Below are 12,833 nucleotides of genomic sequence, written 5' to 3'. Positions count from 1 at the left end.
CATTAGGACCGTTAAAACGTGATAGTTTATTGTAAAAATGTGAAACACATCACATAACAATTTTTACGTTTTTACAATAAAACATGTTATAACTATGGCTGTCAAATTATTTAAATTTTTAGTCAGGTTAATCACAGCTTTCAAATCAATTAATTGTGATTGTGATTAATTACAGCTTTCAAATTGATCATGATTAATCACGACATACAAATTAATCATGGTTAATCACTATTCGTAAGTTTATATATGCCTGACATTTTCCTGTTTTTACTCATATTGTATAAACAGAAAGAGTCAATGCTTACTAATATTTAGTGTTAATTGACCTTCCCTTAGGTAAACATCAGATGTACAATGGTCAGCAAATGCAGCATGTAAATTTCTTTCATAGAACTACCAGATGTGATGAATGAAGTTAAACAGCCAACACTGATGAAAAAACTCTAAATAAACGTGATGATCTGGCTGAAAACACATTTTTCCTTTTATCATTGAAGTGTGTGTGTTTGTGCAGTGGTGATAAAAGTCAAACAGCAGCATCACCCAAAGTAAACAACTGTTGATAAAAAAAGATCATTGGCTGTTTGCTTTACAAGTTTCTCTTCACTTTTTTTTTTTACATTAGACAATCACTTTAGTTGTATTTCATCATTTCAATATTTCATAAAATCTAGACTTAAAAAAAAGGTCATTTGTGCCCCTTTTACCTGGTCAGTGCTCCTGCCTGGCCCCCGATCAGAGCTTTTATAGACCCACCACTGCATAGCTGATAAATGTTGCCTACTATTTCTAGTCCACCCAAAAAACAATACTTTTGGTTAAACATGTGCCTGTGTAAACCACGATCCACTAGTTTCTCCTTCTCAGCTGAACGATAAACAAACGCAACAAGAGAGACATACTAGCAACAAAAAAAAAGAAAACGATCAGCTGATCACTGACAGCATCACGATTCACTGCTGTTATTCACTGTTGCTATCAAAGATGATAACACAACCAATTTTTTAACACCTCAAATGAAGGCAAGCAGCTAAGTGGGAGAAATGCTGGATTCTACAAGCTGTGCAAGACAGCAACCATCCACAAACTCTCATTAATAGACAACCTACATCAGGGTAATCCTTTTTTTCTGTTTTGTATGATAAAACCATCACTGTTGCCCCCATCCTCAAGACACCAGACAACAGTGACCACAGCAATTCCTGACCCATTGCCCTAATGTCTGTAATGATGCAATGCTTCTAGAGGCTGGACCAGCAGTATATCAGGTCTGCCTCCCACCAACATTTGACCCCCCCCCCCCAGTTCACCTACTGAAGCAAACCTTGCACTGAGGACACCATTACTATCACTTTTCACACCTTGCTGAGCCACCTTGAACACCATGGTAACTATGTAAGAGTACTCTTCATAGATTATGGCTCAACCTTCAACACCATCACACCAGACATCTTAGTACAGAAACTGTGGTACCTGGACCTCCCACCTTCCACCTGGTCCTGGATTAGAGACTTCTTTCAAACAAACTACAGGATGTGGAGCTCAGCCCCCACCTCTCCTTCCTCCTCACACTAATCATGGGCTGAGCCCACTCCTGTATGCCCTGTCACCCAAGTGTTCCCTTCATATTTTTGAGCAGTGTATTTGGTGGCTTTTTTTTAGCTTTGTCTTGCTTCTGGTTATCTGTCTCACTTCTCCATATAGTTCCTTCAACCACATCCTTGCTCTTGATTGTTGTGGTAAATATTTAGGGTTTGTTTCAACCGACTTCAAGGTTAACTAAGTAACTGTTCTTTCTGCCATCTACCTATAAGTTCCCAGATTAACCACAGCTGTCCCTATTGGGACACACCTGTCTGTACATAAACAACTGCTGTGTACAGATGCTAAGATGCTAAGATCCCCAGACCTGGAGTATCTAACTGTAAAGTGTTGCCCTTTCTATTTACTGAGAGAATACACAGCTGTTCTAATTTCCAGTGTTTATGTAACCCCTCAGACTAACACTGTCATAGCTTTGGGCTATTTGCTAATAGCTATTTGGAAGTAATGGAGTGTTTCCAAACATAGTGTTTATAATAGCTGGTTATTTCTACCAACCTAATTTTTACCCAACCTTAAAGGATAGGTTGTGATAGGGCTGCTCGATTATGGGAAAAATGATAATCATAGTTGTTTTGATTGAAATTGAGATCTCAGTTATTTAACACGATTAGAGAAAGAGAGATTGGGGGGGGGGGGGGGGGGGGCAGGCAGCCAGCCAACGTGACATTTGAAGCGTGGTCTGTGGTAATACAGTATATCAGTATATTTTCTTACCACCCAGGTTCCACTATTGTTTTTCTCATACCAGCAGCTATGTTCTGGCTGGTGTGATGTGGAGAAAATGAGTCTGGAGACATTTTGTTTTTACGTTGAAATCCACGTCATATACGGCTCTATGGTGCAGCTTGACCACAGGTCCGTAGCGGTGGCGAGACATTGGACTGTAGCCATGTCCTTCACGACACTCTCATCACACTCATCATACAGGGTAGAGAGAGACACTCTACTAAAATGGTGTTGAGATGGCAGTGATACCATTTGTCCAAAGTGTTGATGAGCTTCTTAAATCCCGGGTTGTTCACTGTGTTAAGAGCACTGGTCTTTGGCGAGAAAAAAAAGTTATTTTTGTTTATAACTTTTGTTATTTCTCTGTCTCTGGGTGCTGCTGGATTATTTAGTCGCAACTCACAAAAATTTAAAATATTTCTATTTTCTGGTGTCGTGTGGCAAGCCCCCGTGTGCTCGTCTACGTGAACAAACACAACATTTCACATGCACGAAAGTCGCCTGACGCTTGGCTGGAGGAGGGCAGCGATTTTCACCTCATTGCGAAAGTTCCTTAGAAAATGAATGGAGAAGGAGCGATGTCGCCTCCAGTGTGTCCATTCCATGACTTGAGAGGTGTTTGCAGCTCCAGCTAAATAAAACCATAGCAGCTTGGATTGTGGGAGGAGTCTGCAGCAGAGCTCTGCAAGTGTCACTCGATTTGCAACTGAAAACAGCACAAGCATAAATTGAGATGGAGCAAATAATCGGATCATTTAATTTTTATGATCGTTGAAAACCTAGATCATAATTGTGATTAAAATTTGATTAATCGCCCAGCCCTAGGTTGTGACAACCTTCAACTTCCTGTGCACACAATTCTTAGGGGACTTCACATGGACCCACAACACAATGTTTGATTACAAAGGCCAGGCAGCATCTATTCTTCCTGTTATACTTGCTCAGTAAAATTAACTTGCAACAACACCTGCTGTTGTCCTTTTATCACTGTTCTGTTGAGAGTGTGTTATCTTATAGCATACTAGTGTAGTAAAACAGCAGCTCCACAGCAGACAACAAGCCCAGAGTGATCAAAACAACACAAAGGATAACAAAGGAACAAAATATAAAATAAATAAAATATTTACCTCCTACTGCCTCCAGCAAAGAGAAACTACACTACAGAGCTCATCCCACCCAGACCTCAGGTCTGCGTAACTGGGCAGATTTTGCCAGTGGAAGATTTTTTTCATGCTGAGAAGTGGCACACACAGACACACCAGCACATATATATATAAACCAGTGTAGCTGGTTAAAGATGTTTAATAAAATTATTAATTTTAATAATTTCTTGAAATTGTTATTAATTTCCTCATGCGGCACCACCACACAGATAGCTTTATTCTAATCTAAGGGCTGTGTGGACACCATTAGAGAACTAAATTAATTAATTTAATAAATTAATTAAGTCAAGCTAGTCAAATCAATCAGTTATCAATCAATTAGTCTCAGGACACTACTAACGTGAATTCTTACGTCGAAGGAACCCATAACATGGTTCAAAGGAGAAGTTCACAATAACCAGACCAGTTTAGGATAAATATGGAATATTTATTACTAAACTAATAATGCATAAATGAAAAGGAAATATTTACAAAGGACTTCGCATGGCAAAATGAATCAAACATTGTAAAATGCAGAATATGGGGTACAAACCAAAATCTTATTTCAATGTGTCAGAATGAATGAAATGTATGCAAGAAATAAACAAAAGTAAATTAACCTGCAGTGTCAATTAAACTAAGGTTCAGGACTGAAAAAGATCTCTAAATCCTAAAAGGAAAAAGGAAAACTTAATCTCATCTGTTAAAGCTGGAAGTTTAACTAAGAAAAAAACTTCCAGAAGGCCAGAAGATGCATCACGTGGTGGTCCGAAGGTTTGGATCAGGCAGCTCTGCGGATGCGGACTCTCCCGCGGCTCGGCTGGTGGTATCGATGATGGACAGTGAATGACTTGTGGTGATATGGCAAAAGATAAAAAATGTCCAGCTTTAGGTCAGTCCAAAAAAAGAAACTCTGTAGGATCTATTTAGGATCTATATTAAAAGTCCAAAAGATAAAAACATAGCTAAAGAAAAGCAAAGTATTAGCTGGAAGAAGGAATGAACTACGGAGTCCAAAAAGAGCCAAAAATTGTCAATCATGCATCGGGTATGCAGGCACAAACTTTAGTATCGGTAGTGATGTTCTTCACATCACTGCAAACTTAATTCTCTGGCAGCATCTCTCTCTCTTGCGTTCAGACGAAGTCCTAACTCTGAAAAAGAGCCATGTCTGGAGAGGATGGGTTGACTTGAAGTCAACTTGAAGCTGCGAGGGCCAAAAGAGGAAGAGCCCAACCAAAAGGAAGAGAGAACAAAAAGGAAGAGCGAACTGAACGCTTTGTTCTGAGTTCAAAAAGTGTTAGTTTGAAGACCCACCCCATGAAAGGATGGGGCCATTATCTTGACCCATAACAGTCTTGTGGGCTGGTTTTGGGTCAGATCGCAGATCCAGAGGGGCTGGTCTGATCATTTTGTAAAGATTTATCAAATTAAACATTTTGTGAATATATCTATATATCCAAGTCATTAAAACCTTAAATGAGACATCATTAAAATCCATCAGTAAATCATCGAAAAGACAAGAAAATAGTAAAAAGGTTATATCTCACACAAACACAGTAATAAAGTTTCAGGTCACCAATTAAGCAAGCTTGTTGATTAAACCTTGTACACAATGATAATGATCATATGCATGTGCATGGTATCCAGATAAAACACACATATATATATATGTATCTATTTAAATGAACATTTTAGACTAGTAAAATATCATTTTTTACTCTTCACACAAAGTCTTTCTCTTCTCTGTGCTGGGACACAGAGAAACATTAAAACACTTTATTACCCTCTGGAATGTTAAGATAAACGTTCCTTGGTGTGTCCAGGTGTTCTGTTTCTTTATCAGTTGAAGCAAAACATAAGTTTAGGAAGAGACAGTTTCAAAGTGGACATCTTGGATGAAGAGTTGCATCTTGGACCCTTTGTTGTTAACTAAAAAGCAAATTTTTGTTGCAGAAGATTAAAGTTCAGAAATTTCCCAGATCTCGTAAATAACTCATTGAAGCCCTTTCCAGTCCATGTTGGGGAGAGTCGACCTTTGTTGACCTGTGGAGCTGGAAACCAAGTCATGAATTTGAGTCAGACCCCCACTTTGGGAGTGAGAGTGTTAGTCTGTAAGGAGAGAAAATCCTCAAAGATTGTTTAATTCAGTCACAATTAAACAAAAGTTCCAATCTTTATTTTGAAGACGCTGGAATCCGCTACACCAGATTAGCAACTTGCACAAATTGGGAAATTTCACTTTGTCTCATTCTTTTTTTTTCTATCACTTAAAAAACTGAAAGCATTAACCTCAAAAACCATTTGGTTCTGTGTTCTTTCATTTGCACACTGATTTAGCATTTTGCACATTTCTGGACCTGAAACACTAAAGTCTGAAAAAACACATTTCACAAGTTTACTTTTCCAACCCTGACATACATTTTAGATATGCATCAAATTTCCACAGCCATCAGTTAGCCATCTTTGAACCATTTAAAACAAACATGCAGGCAAATATTCCCCCACTTAAAGATTTTTTAGTTTTGCAAATTTCACACCAAAATTTTAAACTTGCAACCTTTCAAAGCATCATCTGCTAACTCGTGCAATAGATGCCGCTGGATATATAAAATGCTCATTTTGTCTGATATGTATGGTTTTCACACATGTGCCACATTGACAAGATATGAAGTGGTTTTAGTACATTTTTACCACCGTATTATAACTTTCCAAGCAAAATTTTACCCTTATGATCGGCTTTATTAGATGGTTTTCATTAAGAACAGAAATAATTGACCATTTAAATAATAAGAAACAAAAAGTAGTTGGCAAAGATTCAGATCCAAAATTTATACTTAAACGGTACATGTTGGGCTACATGTTCATAAGAAACCTAATATAGCTTCCTCTCACAGATCCAGTGTTTTGAGCCATTTGTGACGTAATTCCATTTTCCATGTGGTTCAGTGTAAACTTTGGAAATCTCGTCAGGGTTCACATTAACGTCTACTTTCCAGACCCTGTTAAATGAAAATCATAACGTAAGAAGTAAAGCCACAAAACAGTTTATGCCTCTTCCAGTTGGTTTAGTTGAATAATTAAGTTACTTTTTGTTTGTTTGTTTGTTTTGTCATTTCAGATTTGATTAATAGAAAAATTAATACAAAATTGTAGGCGTCCCCTTGAATTGTCACAAGAGACTTAATTACAAATTAATTTGAATTAAGATTCTTTTATCAAATATTAGACAAACTTCAGTTTATGTTGCCTGTAAATGATTACAGTTTCATCTGATTTAGATGTTTTAGCCAGAGGTATTGATGATGAATATTCAAACAGTACCAGTCAAAAGTTTGGACATGAATTCCCATTAAATCTAAATGTGTTCACGGTTTTACCTGAAAGTGTATTTTTATACATGTGTCTGAACTTAATGTAACATCAAAATAAAAATATCTTCTTACATATATGTCGGCTCTGATCCGTCCACCCATTGCCATTTCTTCCTCCAATCCTTTGTTTCTACTCTTTCCAGACCAATCCAGGAATCTTCATTATCTCCACGTTTAATCAGATTAGTTAAAAGTTCCTTTGAATTTTTTTTAGAAAAACAGATAATCTTTAAAGTCATGCATTGATTTTCTGTAGTTTTCTGTTCTTATTTTCACAAATGAAATCACTTTTAATGTTTAAACACTTATGTTAGCAAAATTGTAATAATTAGAAAAACAGATTATCTTTAAAATTATAATTTTAATACTTACTTATTTTTATTAATCAAATCACATTTAGTGTTTGAACCTTAATGTTAGCAATGCTGTTATAATAATTCTAACATTAATTACCAAAGTGAATCATTTACACTCACATGAATATATGTAAAAATAAAAAAAATAAAAGTAATATTATTCTTCTATAAATTTATGGATCCTCAGTAATTCAAATATTCACTCATGATATTCAGCAAACTGCAGGTTGTGTTGAAACATCTGTCTGAATAACACTGAAGGAAAAAAAAAGACTGGTTAAATAAGAAATAAGAACCAATAAAATTTTGTGAGACAAACTGTAAAATTTAACATGTAGAAAGTTTTTGATCTTTATCATTATTTTTTTAACATCAAATATACCTTGCAAAAACAAATATTTTATCTCTAAATCTAAAATATTTAAAATAATATTTAATATTAACTCTGAAATCTTTCAGATTTACCTCCACAATGTGTTGAAGAATCAGTCTGACCACCTGAGAAATTGACGGCGTTCTCGTAAATATCGACCATTCTCTCCTTTCTCTCCTCATCATCATTCCGGACTCTTTCGCTGTGTCGCATGTTCATGGCAAAATCTGGATCGTCACAAATGTTTGCAGACATCTTCACGCTTACAAGTACTGAGACATGAGTGTTGCACTGTTACTGCATGGGCTGCTCAGGCTTAAACAGGAAGTCGTGGCAGGAAGACAAACGCTGCCAAATTTTTTTCACTGATCAGTAAAGGCCACAGGAACCTCCGGTTCCTTTTGATGGAAGTACCAAAGAGCATTGCTCTTATTGTGAAACCAGGGGAAATAGAAATGGTAGATGACAGTTTAACAAACAAAAGGAAAATACTCTAACTGGAGGCAAAACCGCACTCAAACAGTACAACCAACAAGATCAAGTCAAACAAATACCACTGTTCACAAACCCCACAGGGCAACATAGTTCTCCACAAGGCACTCACAGGTGCTGTCACTACACAAGAGAATCCTGTGGCAAGCTGTGCTATGTTCACACACAACCGCCCAACTGAAGGCAGCTCCAGCCTTTATATAGAGCACTGATACTCATTCCGGTCCTACGAGGGCCACAATCCAGCAGGTTTTCCATGTATCCCTGCACCAACACACCTGAGTCAAATTAGGTGGCTCTAACAGCCAATCAGGTTCTACACAATGACTCATTAATTTGACTCAGGTGTGTTGGTGCAGGGATACATGGAAAACCTGCTGGATTGCGGCCCTCGTAGGACTGGAATGAGTATCAGTGATATAGAGGGAGAGTCTCTGGAGGGCGGGGCCGAGGAAGAGCGGAGCCGTAGCCGTCCAATCCCAGTGGAGAGGAGAGGAGTAGCAGCTGAAGATATCTTGGCCAATCACCTGCAAGCAACCGCACACTCAAATTTACATACTCAGACACAGGCTGACAAGCCTGGGCCGTAACACTGCTAAACTGTTTGATCGAGTTAGGTTTTTACTTTTTGGGCCCAGGGAAACTTTATTAAAACAAACTTTTAAATTGTTTAATTGTATTTTGATGTTCTTGGTTTCCACTTTAAATATTATTGTTGTTTTTAGCGACACTAGTGGAATCAGAGTTGTTTACTATCTGCAACTGTCAGATTTTACGTGGATAGACGAGACTACAGAGGAGTAAATATTACTTTAAATCACTAAACTCTGAATTACAGCCAAGTTATATGATGTCATAAAAACAATAAAAATTCACAGACATGATTGCATAAAAACTAAAAATGCATTTAAATCTCTAATGTGTAAAAATGAACTGGTTTACTCCATTAATCTTTAACTGATCTTTATCGTAAGTGTAATGTGCTGAGCTCTTATCGCTGCAGATATTGTTCACCGGCATCATTTTCCGATACGTTGACAGGACATGAAACAGGAAGCTTCATAGATCAGTAAGAATGATTTTATTTGCTAGTTATGCAAGAGCGTCCATTCCTTTTAATATTTACTAGCACAAAATTAAATCCCACTGCAACATCAACCAAAGGCAACAACTTCACTAGCCATGTAAATAAGTACCTCATGTAAAGGTTTTAGCTTTGTTTAGCTCATTTTTACCCTTTCAGAGCAAATTCTGCCAACTTGTGCAATACATGGCACTGGATATATAAAATGAATCAAATATACAGTAAGATTTATTTCCTTATAAACACATTGTATAATTTTTCCTGTACATTTCACCTCAGGACATTCTGTCATTTTAGCTTCCACTGCTCTGAGAAGCATAAATGCCGAAAGCCATAGTGTGCTTTTACACTAATTAATGGCAGTATTAAATTCTTTCTTTTTCTTAGGACTAGAAATAATAATAATATTAAAGCATTAAGAAGCACCTGCAAAGATTCATATCCAGAAATTGGACTTAGATAATACATGCTAGGCTACAACTTCAAATAGCTTCCTCTCACAGATCCAGTATTTTGAACCATTTGTTCTGTAGTTCCATTTTCCATGTGGGTCAGTGTAAACTTTGGAGTCCTCCTCAGGGTTCACGTTTATATCAGCCTCCCAGACCCTGTTGAACAAGCAAAATACTGTTAGATAGTAGATACTCAATTTCAAGAACTTTATTTGTCTTCCAGCTGGTTTAGTTGAAGAACCCTTGTATCCATAGTGCCCACTGGACTCATATATATATATATATATATTCTAATATATACATCCATGTTTGAGGATTTTTTTGGATATGAGTGAGTCATCCAATAACCAGTAATCCAACATATCTGAAATAACTGCTCTCACACACACACACACACACACATATATATATATGTATATATATATATATATGTGAGCTGTTGATATACGATAGACCAAGTGATAAGCAGGGGACAAAAAAGATAAATCTATATTTTGATAAGTGAAAAAAAAATGTATGAAACAAAAAGTAAAATATGATTAAGAAATAAAGCATCCCTGTACACGTCTGGCATATTGTATGCCAAAAACATGTAGCATTGTTTTTAAAAGAAATTAAATCATGTAATGATTAAGTTATATTTTCTTATTTTATACATATATATCAGCTGTGATCCATCCACCCATTGCCATTTCTTTCTCCAATTAGTTGTTTCTACACTCTCCAGACCAATCCAGGATTTATTCACAGGAATGTGTTCACAGTTTTACCTGAAAGTGTATTTTCATACATGTGTCTGACCTTTAGGTAACAGTAAAAGAAAAATATCTTCTTACGTATATTTCGGCTCTGATCCGTCCACCCATTGCCATTTCTTCCTCCACTCCTTTGTTGCTACTCTTTCCAGACCAATCCAGGAATCTTCATTATCTCCACGTTTAATCAGATTAGTTAAAAGTTCCTTTGTAATTTTTCAGAGAAACAGATAATCTTTAAAGTCATGCATTGATTTAGGTATTTTTCTGTTCTTATTTTCACAAATTAAATCACATTTAATGTTTAAACACTTATGTTAGCAGAATTGTAATAATTATAACATTTTTTAACATTACATTATTATATTATTAAAAATCTTCACAAACTAAAAAAAAAACTCATTTACAGGAACAGATTTACATTACAACACAAACACATTCTTTTTCTAATGTTTTGGGGCTTTTTTCTTCATTTCTGAATCACTTAGAAATGATTCAGTTATTATACATACGTGTTTAAGTTTGCTGTTTATTATCAGCAGGGTTGCTCCTCTTCTCTCGCAGTCTTTCTGGCTCTCAGTCCAGTTTTTCTTCTCAGTAGACATGTAGTAACAATGACATCCAATCCTGTGCCATTCTTCAAACAGACGTGTTTGTCAATCAGGTTTTGTTGAGTCATGTTTTAATAAGATTTCTTCAGTATTTCTCACCTGCTTTCTCCCACTCTGCCTGGTTCTCTGTCTTGAATCTGCAGAAACTGCTGCTCAGGTTATCAGAACTGTGTCTTATCGACTCTTCAAACTCAGTTATTGGTTGTTTTATTTTCAAAACAGCTGCAACATCTGAATAAAACCCACAAAATAAACAGTTGAAAAAAGATCCATCATCAAAGCTGTGTTACTCATAACACACAGAGGCGAGGTCCTTACAGAGTTTGAACAGGACACTGATCCCCACTAACAGCAGCAGACACAGGAGACCCAGAATTACTGGAGCAGGTCTGAAAGGGGTTTTCTGGTAGCTGGAAGATGGTTGTGAGTGTTTGTCCCTGCCAAGACAAAGAAGAGAACACAAATCGGGTTGTTGTTCTGGATCTTGGAAAACAAAATGATAGCCGTGTAAAACACAGTTTCACATGGGAAGACAGAGACGCCATATTTGTTAGTTAACCTGCCAGAAGGGGGACTTTGATACTGCTGGAACAGGACACGGGATCTAAAGCTACTCACCTTTTTTAATTACAAGTTACTCTAAGGGAACTGGAGATAACCTCCCTGAATTATTCTTGGTTTTTGTATTTAACCAGATTACACTTTTGTATAAACTCTAATTCATAGACTGTATAATTAGAATTATTTGTAACTTTTTTTTTCCTTCTTTCATTTGTTTAATTTTCTCTCGTAAATGACCCTGTGTGTCTCAAGCTCACTACCTGTATGAATAAAGGTTAAATACATTTTTAAAAATTACAGGAAACTAAATAAATTGCTGCCTAAAATCCAAAGTTTTAGTTTAAAAAAAATACACTGAATGAAATAATCCAAAATAACTGTAAACATTAGTCATTAAAAACAAAAGAAAACTCAGGAGAAGCCGAATCGTTGTGCACAGAGGCCAGCGAGAAACTAAGGAAACTGTGAAGTATGTCATATAGTTTTTTTTTTTTTTTTTTTTTTTTTAACCTGTCTTGTCCAGCATCGTTGCATGTATGTCATATAGTAAAAGAAAGATCATCAGCTAATTTAACAAACGTGGCACAAAATCCAGATTATTTTAACTAAAGTAAAAACTTGTTTTGTGATTTAGTTTCAGAGAAAAGTACTTGCATGCATCAACAAGTCCACAATTTATTTCCATCTGTAGAAATAATATTTCTCTTGTTTCCTTGTATGTTTGTAAATTTGTAGACAAAATCCTTAAATGTCATTGTGCTGTTGAAAATGTTGGATCCTCAATATTTACCAGATTAAACATGTTAAATATTCACTGGTGAACTCCAGCATAGATTTACCTCCATGGTGGACCAGCCTGACCACCAGTGAACGTGACAGCATCCCCGGAAACATCACCTCCCTCCACTTTTATCCCGTCATCTTCCCAAACTCCGTTGTTGTATCGCACAGTTGCAGTAAAATCTGGCTTCTTGAAAGGCATCTTCAGGCCAACAAGAACCAAGACTTCCGTGTGTGTTTCTGTTTTGTGCTACACTGGTTTCAACATGAAGTACAGAGGAAGTTGTGGCAGGAAGAGATAAACACACACAACCTAAGTTTCATCTCTGAACAGCAATACCTAAAAGTAAGTATTTTCTCAGTCAGCAGTTGGGCCTAAAAAGCTTTTTTCCCCCTGGAATAAAAACTTGATTTATACTATTTAATTGCATTTTGATGTTTGGTTTCCACCTGACATATTATTTCTTTTATGTTCTGTTAATAGATCAAACTGCAGAGGAGTAAATATTAGTCGACATTACT

At 36.5% G+C, this 12,833-nt stretch overlaps 2 protein-coding genes across 3 annotated transcripts in view; both read right to left on the bottom strand.

Annotated features, from left to right (window-relative positions):
* Positions 1-12,833, bottom strand: part of LOC121656682 (C-type lectin domain family 4 member F-like) — a 781,688-nt gene that overhangs the window by 59,290 nt on the left and 709,565 nt on the right. The window lies entirely within an intron of this gene.
* Positions 6,175-12,514, bottom strand: LOC121656690 (killer cell lectin-like receptor subfamily B member 1C). 2 transcript variants are annotated; one of them, XM_042011812.1, is made up of 6 exons: positions 12,371-12,514; positions 11,289-11,407; positions 11,070-11,201; positions 10,872-10,996; positions 6,920-7,044; positions 6,175-6,475 (listed from the first exon to the last, which is right to left on the bottom strand). In XM_042011812.1, exons 1-6 carry the CDS (start codon positions 12,511-12,513, stop codon positions 6,349-6,351), a joined length of 771 nt encoding a protein of 256 aa, XP_041867746.1. In that variant the 5' UTR covers position 12,514; the 3' UTR covers positions 6,175-6,348. The 2 variants fall into 2 exon arrangements, with proteins under 2 accessions (XP_041867746.1, XP_041867745.1); XM_042011811.1 differs by lacking the exons at positions 6,175-6,475; positions 6,920-7,044 and adding exons at positions 9,146-9,760; positions 10,441-10,565.

The sequence above is a fragment of the Melanotaenia boesemani genome, chromosome 17 (assembly GCF_017639745.1).
Source record: "Melanotaenia boesemani isolate fMelBoe1 chromosome 17, fMelBoe1.pri, whole genome shotgun sequence".
NCBI classification, from domain to species: Eukaryota; Metazoa; Chordata; class Actinopteri; order Atheriniformes; family Melanotaeniidae; genus Melanotaenia; species Melanotaenia boesemani.
This window is presented reverse-complemented; position numbering and strand designations above follow the sequence as displayed.

Coding starts and splice junctions, on each gene's coding strand:
- LOC121656690 (XM_042011811.1), bottom strand. CDS start 12,513: ATGCCTTTCAAGAAGCCAGATTTTACTGCAACTGTGCGATACAACAAC. Junction 10,566..10,871: donor TAAACAGCAAACTTAAACAC/GTATGTATAATA, acceptor AAAATTACAAAG/GAACTTTTAACTAATCTGAT. Junction 9,761..10,440: donor GGATCAGAGCCGAAATATAC/GTAAGAAGATAT, acceptor CTTGTTCAACAG/GGTCTGGGAGGCTGATATAA.